This window comes from Thalassophryne amazonica, chromosome 18 (genome assembly GCF_902500255.1).
Source record: "Thalassophryne amazonica chromosome 18, fThaAma1.1, whole genome shotgun sequence".
NCBI classification, from domain to species: domain Eukaryota; kingdom Metazoa; phylum Chordata; class Actinopteri; order Batrachoidiformes; family Batrachoididae; genus Thalassophryne; species Thalassophryne amazonica.
The window spans coordinates 22,637,887-22,653,188 of NC_047120.1; the positions used below are offsets into that span (position 1 = coordinate 22,637,887).

At 37.9% G+C, this 15,302-nt stretch overlaps 1 protein-coding gene across 1 annotated transcript in view; it reads left to right on the top strand.

Annotated features, from left to right (window-relative positions):
• Nucleotides 1-15,302, top strand: part of LOC117530656 (vinculin) — an 83,326-nt gene that overhangs the window by 20,558 nt on the left and 47,466 nt on the right. The window contains exons 2-3 of the mRNA XM_034193534.1: nucleotides 9,102-9,172; nucleotides 14,769-14,919. Of these exons, the coding sequence (XP_034049425.1) occupies nucleotides 9,102-9,172; nucleotides 14,769-14,919 (222 nt within the window). The remainder of the gene's footprint in view (nucleotides 1-9,101; nucleotides 9,173-14,768; nucleotides 14,920-15,302) is intronic.

Genomic DNA, 15,302 nt, shown 5'->3' on the forward strand with positions numbered 1-15,302 from the left:
CCCTGCTTAGATTCCAACAAGCCTGCAACCAGGTTACCTTGAGTGGAGCACAAGGCAACACATACTTTTTGCTTTAAACATGTTTCGCTCATGTGAATGCACAACTTTTTTTGTTGCTCACAACTGATAGTCTGAGTTAAGATCGATGCGGTTATTACTTTAAAAACAAGTCGCCATGTCAGTAAATCTATATTTCACACTTACAGAAACTTTGCAGTTGACCACAGTTAATATCTGCAGAAGTGTGGGGGGGCAGGTCATACAGATCACAGATAATCTGTTGCACCACTATTCAGAAACATTTTTCTAGGATATTGCCATAACTAATAGAGCTCCAGAGGTGATGTAAAGGTTTATCCATCAATCCAATGCTCTCCATAAATAATGGAAGCGTGGTGTGCAGTGCCAGGTTGTTACATTCTCAGTGCCATCACGCTCATTTTCAAGTTTTGGGTGTTCACGCTCTGTTTTCTCTGATAATTTTGCTTAAATTTATTGAAATTCATTGGTTTGCAGCCACACAGGGTGATTTCTCTTGTCTCAATAAATAATCTACAAATACAATAAATAATAAACAATAAATAATCAAGATCGATGTTTGCATGGAAGTTTTTGTTTATTTGCTTCTTTGTTGTTGTTTTCTTCCAATTTGTGGGACACTAAGCAGAATTTTTTTTTTTTCTTTTTTCCCCTTTTCCCTTTTGCGTATGAAGTTGCAGGAAATTACAGAAACAGATTGCATTCACTGGATAAAAAAAAGACACCTTATCTCGTAATTAGGAGAAAAGATCACATAATTATGAGGAAAAGGAAAGGTCAGGAAAGGTATCACATTGACCATTGCTTCACTCAGAACCACATACTGCGCATCCACAAAGAAACATCTTTATGCAATTCGATTGCTTCCAGTCCCTCAGTAAAGACAAGCATGAGAATTCCCGAGTCATAATCGAAAATTGCTGATGGTGCACTGTGATCAGACACAAAGTATGGATTTTCCCCAAAGGCGTTCTTGGATGAATGAAATTCCTCTAGAAAGGGGCACGGCGTCCCCAGACTGACATGTGCCAGGCCGTGGGTGAGCCCCTCTATGTCATAATCAGGGATAAAGAGAGGTTTATCTCATAACTGTGAGATATTTTCTCGTAATTCTGAGATAAAGTGTCAATTTTTTTTTTTTTATCCAGTGAATGCAGTGATCTTCCGTAGTAAATGACTTTCATTTCTATGTAAAACAGACAAAGTGCTACAGCTTCTCCTCCATTTGAATTAAAAAACAAAACAAAAAATCCTCTGGTGACACCCCCGCACCCTAGCACCACTATGCTCTAAATTTCTGAGGAGAGCCTTAATCAAATGATATGTAACATTATGATGGCATAATGGTCCAGAAAGCACATTGTCCAGGATATCATCACAACCAATAGGACTAGAGAGGTGATCAACTAATCATTTGTAATTGCATGGTGTAAGAGATGTCATGATGACTTCATTAATCGTCACGAAGTGATGTTCTTCCAGTCAATTAAAAAAAAGAAAGAATAAAACACATTTATGTGCACACGCAGGGTGTGTTTCCCTCTGTTACGTTTCATTAAGTTTGAACTGTCAAATAACAAGCAATGATATGACATCACGTTTGGCTGTAAGAACTTTGGTATTTGTCTTTCTCTAAAATTGTGCATACAAAATTATAATTTAAACAATCTAAACCATTGAACAACTATCAAGTGTGGACTTGGTGATTTCACTCATCAGTTTTATTGTTAATGTTGAAGTGTCTGTATGTCACAACTGAATTATGTGGTCCAAAAAGTGGACTGGGGCTGAAAATAGCAAAGTGGGCTTGGTGTCACAAACTGCTTGACAACTACTCTCGTAATCCTGGGTTCCAGCTCTATTTTTACAGGGAATTGTTTGAGTCGCTGTTTGGCTCTGGAGAACTTTGAGCTTCAGACAGCAAAAGGAAGCATCAGGACCAAAGGATCAAAGTTCATTCTCAGTGGTCTTAGCTAGATTCATGTAATTATATGTTTTTCTTCTGACATATTTCCTCTCACTTACAGGAAAAAAAAAGAGAAAAAGTTACAGATGTAAGGAAGAGACAGTGTTTCAAAGGAGATGTAATTTCCTTGCAGCTGGTGCATTTTTTTCATCACGGGGTTGGGGGGGAGCAGATGATTCAACTCCTGGTGTAAGTGACATCAAGTATTGCAAATATTGAGCCAATCACAGTTTGTCCACTCACATCTACAGAGTCTTATAGTTCTTTCAGAGCTGTCATGAATGTCTTGTAGGGGTGTATGATATTTACCAGCAACCCCCGCCCCCCAATATCTTGATATTGTTTGTGACTTTGACGATGACTATAATTAGGCAATATTTTTCAAAATTGTGTTTGTAAAAGACTTAATACTATTGTGATATATGTCTGTTTCCAGAAATATCTCAGTTCACCCACACTGACTAAAAACATTGTAGTACACATGACGGGCCTGTTTATGGTGCTGTAACACTCCACTTCACAAAACTGGAGAAGAAGACATGAGCATGCCAGTGTAAGGAGCTATTCAATGTAGCGGCAGAAGGCTGGAATGTTTCAAAGCAACAGATGGTAAATAAAGTCTTTCAGTCTCATCTGTTTCGTCCTTTCAGCCGGATTCATCATCACAGCCCACAGAAAACAAAACAGAACGGTTATCAACAGAAGATGCCCTTGTTTTGGGAGATGCAGTTTGGAAATACTTTCATTCTTTGTCGTGGAAATTTATTGTAAATAAACAGCATTTTTAAAGAAGTCCCTCTGTGTTATAATATGGTGCTACAGGTGCGTTTCGCAGCCTGAACTGAAGAAAGCTGCAGTGTTGTCTCGCTAACTAGAAGAAAGACAATTTAAAAGGTGAATGTTCCTTCCGCAGTTATTTTATCGGCCTCACAGCTCTCCGTTAATTCACGGTCAGCATTCAGCACAACGATCCATCGTCTCTTCAGCTTTCTGTTCATGACGAAAATAAATCTCATTAATGATCCACCAAGACATAAAAAAAAAAGTATGTTAAATTACATTGTTAAAATCAACAACAATGGTTTCGCCCAGTTTTGGGCTAGTAGTCAGACTTCACCTCCATAAAGAACTTGCTAACAGATGGTCCGGTCATTAGCTGGTAAGCTTTCAATCTGTGTTTTGTTTTGTTTTTTCTGATACCGTTTAGATATTTTATGGAGTACGTTCATGACTGACTTGGTTTTTCTAATCATATTTGTAGCTTTCTGGTTTGTAACGAATGTGATATGTGATCTGGACCAGTTGTCATGGTAACGGTCTGATATGGGAAAATATTAGACGGACGTGTTGACACTGCATGCGAAAAACAGAAGTCTGATATCCCCGTACAGACCAAGCAAGCGGGGTTAATAATTCATTTATTATATGCCTATTTTTTTATACATATATATATATTTAAACATGCAAACTTGCAATATCGCCTGAATATGCTGCTGACGGTGTTGGGCTCATTCACTATCTTCACCTCCACTAGCTTAATAGATGGTTCAGTTGTTAACTGGTAAGCTTTCAGTCTGTGTGTGTGTGTTTTTTTTTTTTTTTTTTTTCCCAATGTTTGTTAAATATTTATGGAGTATATTCATGTCCGACTTGGTTTTTCTAATCGTATTTTTAGCTTCCTGGTTTATAACGAAAATACGAGTTTCAGACCGATTGTCATGGTAAGCAGTCTGATATGGGAAAATATCCAACCAGTAATCAGCCAGTCAGAGCGTGCGTAACATCGCAGCCATATAATAATGTGGTAGAATTGTCATTATCGGATGTGTTTTTCATTCAAAACCACAGGCAAAACTTGCTTGTTTGCAATGCTCATTAAATTATTTTGTTTTTAAATGGAAAGTAAAATTTGTTCTTCTTTTCTTTTCCTTGATCAGAAACTGGTCCCATCCGTGGTTTAAAAACCCTGTCTGATCTGAAGCATGGGTTTTGTGAGCCGTGATACCCATAATTGTAAGTGTTGTTTAGGCACCTTAGGAGGTATTGATTTGGTCAAGAAGAAGAACAACAAAAATTTCAATTGTTTGTTTCATGGGTAGTCCTGACTTTTCCTTTTTGACTTCAACTGTCTTTGGTTACCCTTCTTTGACTTACGATAACCTTGTTCAACTTTCTTTGACTTTAATTCAAGAAAAAAACTAAAGTTGGATAACAAATGTCAAAGAAAGCTAACAGAAGGTACTGCATCACTGGAACTTTTTTAGTATAGCATAGCAGTTTGGCAGAAATCTTGCACATTTCCTCCAGGAAATGTGATTGTCTAGGCATTAAATCTTTCTTTATCCCTCACCCCGTATTTCTGTCAGTCCTTTATATCCCTCTTTGCTCCTCTGTTGTAATGCTGTAATGGAGTTGGATAGGGAATGAGAGATTTAGCGAGCTGTTTTTGGCGTTTGTTTCGGGTCACTCATGGATGGACTATGTCAAGGTATGTGAGCCACTACTTTGCCCAGAGATTGGGAGCCTCTGTTAAGTTCCAATTTTAGTTTGCAACAATGTGTGGCCCTATTTTGGAACCACTGTTACTCTAAGTCCCTCTAGTGTCATGAAAGAGGGTGAAGAATTGTCACTCTGCTTTTCCCCATTGTATGTCAACACCTGAATGCTGTGCTAGTATGTCTGTAGTCAAACATTTTGACATTGTCTTAGAGGATACTGGCTAACAGAAAAAATGACTAAACATGACAAATTTCTTTATTAATTACTCAATTAGGTCTGGGCCATTTCAGAAATAAAAGGGAATTTTTATCAAAAGACTTGTAATTGCTTCAAATAATTTGTTTCATCCAAAAAATGGCACCAAAGATGCAGGATTCTATGTCAAAATTCAGCATATTGACAGTTTGCTGTTGTGGTTCACATTTATAGCAAATAGGGAAAACCTACTTGAGACATTCTAACTAAAGCCAGGCAGATATATCGCTTGGCTGATAATATTGGCAGATATAAACCTTTACAGACTTTGTCCAGCAGAGGGCAGTCTGATGGCTGAAGCCCCCATCACCCCTTGGTTACATTATCTACAAGAGAGACAGGTGAAGTGAGCAGCTGCCATTCACTTTTAAGTCAGAGTGGGAATTAGCAGTGTCAAGAGACACATGGTTGTTATAGCACCAGCTAGGAGGGGCCAAAATTGACTAGAAGTCTATTTTAATCAAATGAAGAGTGAGGTGAAATTACGACTGCCAATCTGAATGAAGGCGGGTGTGATGGCAGCATGATGTACAGCGGGTACAATAAGTATTTAACACGTCACCATTTTTCTCAGTAAATATATTTTTGAAGGTGCTATTGAAATGAAATTTTCACCAGATGTAAGTAACAACCCAAGTAATCCATCCATAGATGTCCATAAATTATGTGTAATAATGTGAAATGACACAATAAAAAGTATTGAACACGTGACGAAAGGGAGGTGCCAAAAGACATGGAAAGCCAAGACACCATATGAAATCTATCAGAAAACAGAGGCAGAGTTGTTTTCTAATTAGAAAGCAATCCTGCCTCTTGTCATTGCAAATTAATATTAGCTGGTTCAGTCCCAACTTATGGCCTATAAAGAGTTGTCTCATTACCAAGGTGTCGTGCAAGAAACATCTCATGATGGGATAAAGCAAAGAGCTCTCTCAAGACTTCGCAACCTTATTGTTGCAAAACATATTGATGGCAGTTGTTACAGAATTATTTCTAAAATTCTGAATGTTCTAGTGAAAACATTTCACCATAAATTGGCCATGACCAGGTGCTCCTCGCAAGATGTCCGACAGAGGAGTGAAAAGAATTATCAGAAGAGTTGTTCAAGAGCCAAGGACCACTTCAAAAAGACCTGGAATTAGCAGGTACAGTTGTTTCAAAGAAAACAATAAGTAACCTCTAAACACCCAGCTGCCATGGCCTGTAAGCACATTCACCACACAAGACTCCATTGCTGAAGAAAATGCATGTTGAAGTCCATTTGAAGTTTGCTGCACATTTAGACAAGCCTGTGAATTGGAGAATATAGTCTGGTCAGATGAGACCAAAATTGAACTCTAAAGAGTTCAAATTTGCTATAATACACACCATAAATGGCACTGCACATCACCCCAAAAATACCAATAGTAAAGTTTGGAAGTGGAACATCATGGGGTGGGATTGTTTTTTAGCACAGGGCAAAGGCCAACTTCAAATAATTGAAGGAAGGATGAATGGAAAAATGCACCAAGATATCCTTCATAAAAATGTACCAGGATGATAAAGATGAAATGAAGGTGGACACTTCAGCAAGACGATCCCAAACACACAGCCAAGGAAACTCTCAGCTGGTCTCAGAGAAGAAAAATAAAGCTGCTAGATTGGCCCAGCCAGTCACCTGACTTGAATCCAATAGAAAATCTGTGGAAAGAAGTAAAGGTCAGAGTTCACAGAAGAGGTCCATGGAACCATCAAGATATTGTTTATGTGGAAGAATGGGACAAAATTGCACCTGAACAATAGATCAGACTAGTTCCTCCATACGAGGCGCCTTGAAGCTTCATTACCAACAAAGACTATTTTTATGAAACATTAAATAAATTTCACTATGTGTATTCAATATTTTTTCCTTGTGTTATCCCATTTTATAACTTAATTTCTGAACTTATTTCTTTTAGTTACTTTGCATTGGATTACATGGAGTGTTATTGACATCTAGTGAAAATTTCATGTCAGTAGCACGTTTTAGAAATACATTTACTGAGAAAATCTGACGTGTTCAATACTTATTTTAACTGCTGTACGTTGCTTGGCTGTGGGTTGTTTGTGTAATTATTTGTAATAAGGCTCATGTTTAAACTATAAAACATCCAGCCTCACTTACATTTCTTTGTCATACGCGTTTGATAATGAAATATTTGGAATCATTGTCATTTCTATGTATAAATCGGTGTAGATATACCGGTGTTGTAAATTTTTTTTTTTTTTTTTTGTCCCTAATATCTGTATCATATCAGCACCCCAAAAATTTGACCTAGTCAGTGCAGTGGCATGCTGGTTTGAGCGATTTGTCTGTGATCTGTCACTCATGGCAGCTTGACGTGGGTGAGTAATGTGTCCCAGATCTGAGGTCATGGAGGGGGAGGTGAGTCATTTTTGGCATTTGAAGAAGAGTCAGCTGTTTTACACATTATAACGGCACTAAGGCCTGACTTTCCTCCAGCAGCTGCTTCTTTGAAATGATGCTTCACTGTACAATAATGCCTCATCCTTCTATGAAAACTCCACAACCACACTCAAAGCTCCTTCAGGGATGTGAAAGCATTTATTCATGCATGTGGCATGGTGTTGATGTTTGAAAAGATCACCAATTTTCATAAAATAAGGGAAATATGACGACAGTTTAGACATTATAGAGCTGGTACGAGTGTGTCGACCCCCTTCTCCAGAACAGCTCTGATGACTCATAGAAAACCCATATGACTCATGAACCACTCATCGGGCTTGAGGTTAATGGGAGTGTCTCCAACATCTGTTGGAATCTACTTTCTAAATTTGGCACTTAACTGTTTTCTCATTAATTCTGTTCACAATCTTCTTTGCTAGCATCCAACACAAATATAGCAACAGCTCAGTCACATGACTGTGACCTGGATGTCTGACTTGGATAATGCCACAGTATTTAGCGCCATCCTATCCAATGCATAGAGGTGGTTCATGTAATCGGGCGAATGGAGACATGTGGGGGGCGTGGCTTCAAAGAGTCATAATGCATCAATATTACTTGTGTGATGCCTACATGCTAATTTGTTCCTGGTGTTGTTCTGCATGCCGAACTGGTCAACTTTCTAGACATGTCTGTTGACAATAAGAGCATGTCTTAGCTTTGTCTGACATAAGCTGACAATAACATTCTTTGGCTTAAGCCTGAAGTCTGTAGTTTCTTTATCCTCCATTATTTAACTTGAGTTATGACACCAGTGTCTCAGCTTTTGTCCTGCATGGCCTGTTTGTTCAATTTGCCAGCTCACAGAGCGATTGAATATGCAAAAGGGCAGAAGAAGCTGTGCGCAAATTGTAATTTATTGAAGTTCACATGTTAGACTGCAGCCTTCTCTATTTATTTGTAGTATTAGTCACCGGTGTAGAAGTCGTACCTGCCAAAAGTGGCTCTTGAAGCAGAAAAGACAAGTAACACCCTTTTTCTGTATTGTCAGCCTTTTTAATTTGGAGAATTTTGTTGATTATTTTCATGTAGTTTTTATTATTGGTATTTATTCTTTTATTGTTGAAGTTTATTTTGTTTTGTGCTTTGTTTCATGGAAAAGCCCTGTATGAAAAGAGTAATTATTTTTACTAACAAAAACTAAGGGAAAAAACAAACAAATATAGAATGCCAGTACTCTGGAAAGTACAGTAATACACATTTTTGCGGTGCTGTACCCCCTTTCTGGAAGGCAAAGAAACTGAATGCCCCCTCTACTCCAAACCTTATGAAAATGGTACAATTTTAAACTGATAAAAGTAAGTCCCTTCGGCTGCTCCCTTGTTTGCACTCGGGGTCGCCACAGCAAATCCAAGGTGGATCTGCATGTTGATTTGGCACAGGTTTTACGCCGGATGCCCTTCCTGACGCAACTCCACATTACATGGAGAAAGGGGCTATAAGGACTAAACCAAACTCATTTTTAAATGATCCTTATCAAGTATATTTACATTTTACTTTAAATTTAGAGTAATATTGTGCATGTCCATAGTAATTGTGCCGTGGCCTTCGTCTTGTAATATCGGTGTGCTGCATAAACTACTTGGTCTCATTTTGTGGGCTTACTAATACTCACAAATCTCTAGTATCTGTCTGTCTTTGCTGTGTGTGCACACTAGCTCCTTATTTACATTTATCATAAATTGTCTGCCTGTGTGTGGAAGTACTGGACATGTTCCTATAAACAGATGATGTAGTAATGTAGTCAAAGTTTGGTGTAAAAAGTGGGTTGAACATGAATTTAATGATTTTTTTTTTCTTTCAAAAATGCCATTTTGTTCTCTTAATTGTCTTTATTTGTTTTTTTGTCGTGTTTAGGTGGGAAAGGAGACCGTACAAACTACAGAGGATCAGATCATGAAAAGGGACATGCCACCAGCGTTTATCAAGTAAGATCTGGTCCAAAGCTCGCTTTCATTTATTGGCATTAAATCCTTCTTCATCACTGGCTTCTTGTCCCAGTGAGATCACTTTTTAAGGTTCTGCTGCTAGTTTATAAAATTGTTCACGGACTGGCACCTCCCTACCTAGCTGACCTAATTAAACCTTACGTACCGGCCTGGGCTTTGCGTTCTCAGGGTGCAGGACTACTTTGTGTCCCTAGGGTGAATAAGAGGTCTGTGGGTCATAGAGCTTTCTTTTATCGAGCCCCTGTTCTGTGGAATGATCTCCCTGCGTCAATAAAACAGTCAGACTTTCAAGTCCAGACTTAAGACGCACTTATTTTCCCTTTTGTATGACTAGCATACCGGCATAGTATAGTTCTACGCTTTTTACTCTTTTAATTCATTTTGTTAGGAAACTGAGTGTGCCGTTGCCTCAACTTTACTTAAATTCTGGGTCTTTTAGTGAAGCTTGGGGCTAGTGGCCGGCGATCACCTTAGTATTTCCTGTTTTTCTTGTTTACTTACTTACTAGAATTCCCGATTCCCAACCTGAGGATTGGGATAATAATCTCATAGAAAGAAATCCCTGTTCAATGTTCCTCACAGCAGTGGATGGAAAAGAAATTATAGACATTGTGAATAATTGTAAATATAAAACATCTACCGATTTAAATGAAATTGATATGGTGGTGGTAAAACAGGTCATTGAATGGATTGTAGAACCATTAACATACATCTGTAACTTATCATTTCAAACCGGTAAATTTCCCAATCAAATGAAAATAGCTAAGGTTGTGCCGCTGTATAAGACTGGGGATAGACACCACTTCACAAATTATAGACCTGTTTCTTTGCGTCCACAATTTTCCAAATTATTAGAAAAGTTATTCAATAATAGATTAGACAAATTCATAAATAAACATAAATTACTTACTGATAGTCAATATGGATTCAGAGCACATAGTTCAACATCACTTGCATTAATAGAATCAGTTGAGGAGATTACAAACCCCATAGACCACAAATTACATTCAGTTGGAATATTTATAGACCTTAAAAATGCTTTTGATACAATCAATCATGACATATTAATCAATAAACTTGAACAGTATAGGATTAGGGGGTTGGTGTTGCACTGGGTGAGAAGCTACTTAAGTAACAGAAAACAGTTTGTGAAGTTGGGGGAATATACGTCATCATGCTTAGACAATGCTTGTGCATCCCACAGGGGTCAGTATTGGATCCAAAACTGTTTCTAATTTATATAAATGATATTGTCAATGTTTCCAAAATATTAAAATTAGTATTATTTGCAGATGACACACGCATTTTTTGTTCAGGGGGGGATTTGCAGGAGTTACTGAGGAGGATCAGTATAGAAATGGGAAAATTGAAAATATGGTTTGACAGAAACAAATTATCATTAAACTTAAGTAAAACAAAATACATGTTATTTGGCTATTGTAATACAGACATACAGGTTCAGTTACAAGTCGAGGGGGTAGATATTGAAAGCGTACATGAAAATAAGTTTCTGGGGGTGATAATAGATAAGATAAACTGGAAGACTCATATAAAACATATACAAAGTAAACTGTCAGGAAGCATTTCAGTTCTAAACAAAGCGAAACATATTCTGGACCACAACTCACTCCGCATTCTTTACTGCTCACTGGTTTTACCATATTTACAGTACTGTGCAGAGGTATGGGGTAATACTTATAAAGGTACAACACAATCACTATCAGTAATGCAGAAAAGAGCTATAAGAATTATTCATAATACTGGCTATAGAGATCATACAAATCCACTATTTTTACAATCCAAATTCTTAAAATTCACAGACTTGGTTCATTTTCAAACAGTACAAATCATGTATAAAGCAATAAACAATTTACTTCCAGCAAATATTAAAAATATGTTTTTTAACAGATCAGGGGATTGCAGTCTGAGGGGGAAATTTAATTTAAAGCATCAGTGGGCACGAACAACATTAAAAGGTTTCTGTATTTCTGTCTGTGGGGTGAGGATGTGGAACAGATTGGGAGTGGGGCTCAAGCAATGTCCAAGCATGAACCAGTTCAAACAGCGGTACAAAAATATGTTTTTTTCTAGGTATAGGGAGGAGGAAGGGTAATGAGGGTTAGGGTGTTTTTGTTTTTTGCTTCGGCTTGTAAATATATAGTATTTTGTATGTAAGTAGATATGTGTAGGTGTATATTTATGTTTGTGTGTGTGTGTGTGTGTGTGTGTGTATATATATATATATATATATATATATATATATATATATATATATATATATATATATATATATATATATATATATATATATATATATATATATATATATATATATATATATATATATATATATATCGGTTTAGGTGTGTAGGAATCTGTGTATATGTGGCAAAGGGTATCACTGGTTGTGGGGAAGAAGGGGTAGGGAAAAATAAGCTGATGCTTCACCCTACCCTTTTTCGGACATGTTGGGTACACAGTAGGAACTTTTTTGTTGTTGTCTTCACTGATCTATCTTGTAATTGTTGTTGTATCAAATGTTTGAAATAAACAGTTTTCATTCATTCATTCATTCATACTGCTGACAAATTATACTGTATTTGTTGTCTTTTGATGCCTGATTGTTTGTTCTCTCTGTTTAAGGTGCAGTTCCATCCAGAAATGAGTGTGGTATTTGTGCTGGAGACATTCCTGTCCTGTGCACAGCAGCATTAGCTGTATATTCGTTTTGTGAATTGTTCTGTGATTTATGTCTGTAGCATGGCCCAAGCAGATTTTCACCCCTTTGAGTCTGGTCTGCTTAAGGTTTCTTCCTCAGAGGGAGTTTTTCCTTACCACTGCTGCTCTGGGGCTTAGTAAGGTTAGACCTTACTTGTGTGAAGCGCCTTGAGGCAACTCTGTTGTGATTTGGTGCTATATAAATGAAAATAAATTGAAATTGAAAAATTCATTTGGTAAGAAACCTCAAGTGTGCTCAACTAAATTTTCCTTCTCGATAGATCATGGAACCTTTAGCTTCTCGTTACCTCTTAATCCGCAGGTGTAATGGCTGAAGCAAAGGGTGAATATGGCTGTAATAAAGAGTTACTGATACTTAATAAGTGCATTTGTTTCTGTGGCTCTTGGTGTCCTAAATCCATAGCTTAAGTTCAGCTTGTGGCTGATTCACGAATCTTTCAACCACCTTCTTAACAGTGACTACAGTCGAGGTGGGGTGAGCGAGGGGGGCCATGTGCTTCACCCCACCCCCACATGCCAACACATGGTTGGTGATAAAATCATCAGGATCCACATATTTGGTGTGTCCTTGTAATCGTGCAACCTCATCATCCTGCATCACCACACGTGCTGGAATGCATCTCCCTCACTAAATATGATGTCTGTTAGACTTTGTTTAATGAATGGCTGTTTTCTGCACGCTGAAACACACACACATACATATATTAGCCTTGAAGTCATGCCTGTACTTTAACCATTACCCTTCATGGAGCTGGGATAAAATGGAAAATGCAACTTGTAATTCCTGAAAATCTGGAACATGGTGATTAGTGTTTCCCTGTTAGCGTGGCTGCAGCATTAGGCCTGCAGACAAAAGCAGAAGTCGGGATTCTTTGGGAACTGGAACATGTCAGTGTTTGGCTTGTGGCCTGTTTGTATGCGTAATGTGCCTGTTGAGACACTGTGCAGATGACATGTTTGACACTGTAACAAAGAACTGAGCTTTCAGATTTTGAGGCTGAAATTTACTGGAGGCGGTCATTAATCATTTAGATTTCTGTGGAAGTAAAGTAGAGCTCCGACTCCTCCGCCTGCACTCTGTCTGAGTCAGCCAACTTAATCTGCCATGAGTAAAGACACTCCCACAGCAGATGTCCATTAAAATGGCTAAAAATATTCTTTATTATGGTTTTTATTCATGTTAACAACTGACTTTCTCCCACATGTCCTGCTGAAATGAATCCACTCACTCTGTCATTAGATTGCTTATTGCTGTTTTTCAGAACACTAGTGTAACCACAGTAAGTCCAATTTGTCAAACTATTCTGTTAGTGTAGTGAACGCACCAGACAGTGGGGGAAAACATCAAGCCATTATTAGATTGTCACTGTGAAACATACAGTCAACAGGCCGGACAAACCATCAAAACCACCTTGGTAGAAATCAAAGATATTTGTTTGACATATACAGAGTTTATAAGTGCTTTTTAATGGTTTTAGGGCATTTTGCAGTTTTTATTGATATATCAATTTATTCCAATTTTCATTTCATTCATTCATTTTCTGACACCTGTCTGGGTTCTGGTCATGGTGGCAGCATTTGACATTGTTTTTCAGAATGCTTTTAAATAAATTGCATGAATTATCTGACATTAAAATTTCCATTCTGTTTTGGTCCATTAGATATCGGTTGTTGGTACGGCAACTAGTGCCAAATATGTGACAAATTGTACTTTATTTGTTGTTTTTCTGATGCCTGATTCTGTTTTTTTTTTTTTCTCTCTCTCTGGTTGAGTTGCGGCTCCATCCAGAGATGGGAGTGGGTGGACTCCCAACATTTCCTATACATTGATAGTGTCAACTGTGTTGGCAGCATGGTCCAAGCAGAGGGTCACCCCTTTGAGTCCGGTCTGCTTGAGGTTTCTTCTTCAAATCATCAGAAGGAAGTTTTTCCTTATCACTGTTGCCTGTGTGCTTGCTGTAGGGGTTGGGTAAGGTTAGACCTTACTTGTGTGAAGCACCTTGAGGCAACTGTGTTGTGATTTGGCCCTATATAAATTAAATGAAATGAAAATATATTGCAATATATTTGCAGCAGAGCCAGAAATTTGTCAGCACCCAACATGGACATGAATGTCATGGCAGTGTTGGACTTTCAATTATTTTATACTGTTCTTTTTCTGGGACAGAATGATTGTGCAACACAAACATTTATTCTATACAAGTATAAATATTTTCATATATAATGCATATAACCACAAATATAATGATTAAAAAAGACTGTGCACAATTATTAATTTGTTTAGTTGTTGGTTTTAATTAATGGTCATCCTTGCTGAGTGAAATGTTCTGCGTACCCACCTGTGTTGGCCCCTCAGGTTTCTTTTTTTTTTTTTGCTCAACGTCTTTTCTACCACCATGATATGAAATGTGGATTTAACGTATCTACTAAACATTGTTTGGTGTTGTGTTTTAGACAGCAACAGAGCTGTTTCAGACTCCTTCCTAATTCCCCAATTAGCTCCTGTGGGCAAGTTGATGTATAAATCTTTAATCTGGGATTTAGATTTGGTCAGCATTTCCATTAGTGTCACTTTAAAATTCCACAAGAAATATTGTGGATGGAGCACGCGGTCGCCTGTGGTCGTGCTTGCTCAGTGGGGTTTGTAAGGTTGGACCTTACTCGTGGGAACCACCTTGAGACAGTGATGTTTTGATTTGGCGGTATATAAATAAAATAAATTGAAATTGAATTAATGAATATGTATCACAGATATTCTCATTTTGTCCATACATAATGCTGACATGGCACCTTTTTATATCAGTGTTGTTTAGGTCACTTGTTCTTTACCTTTCAGAGTAGAGAATGCATGCACTAAACTGGTGCAGGCTACATCCATGCTGAGAGCTGATCCTTACTCTGTTCCTGCTCGGGATTACCTCATTGATGGCTCTCGAGGCATTCTCTCTGGAACCTCTGATCTGCTCCTGACCTTTGATGAGGCTGAGGTAATTATGGCTGCTTTCATTTACGTATCGATACATTTTGTTGTTCCACAGATGTTTACATGCTGAGGAAGCAGCATAGAATGCAGGCAGGAAACGTCTGTCATGTGACTCTTCTCGGATATACAGTAGTTGGTTTGTGTGTCGACACGTTTGAGGACACTTTACCCATGCAGTGCTTTTCTAAATTCCTCAGTAAACACCTGTATACTTCACTAAACCATTTACTGTAAGTGGTATGGTGTTTTCCAAAAGTTTTTTTTTTTTTTTTTAAACCCAGTTTTCAGGCACATATGATCAGTTCATCTATACTTGACATCACCCATAGGCTTTCTATAGTGACCTGGAACAGCCGATATGAAGCCCATGGGCATCTGGGAATCACC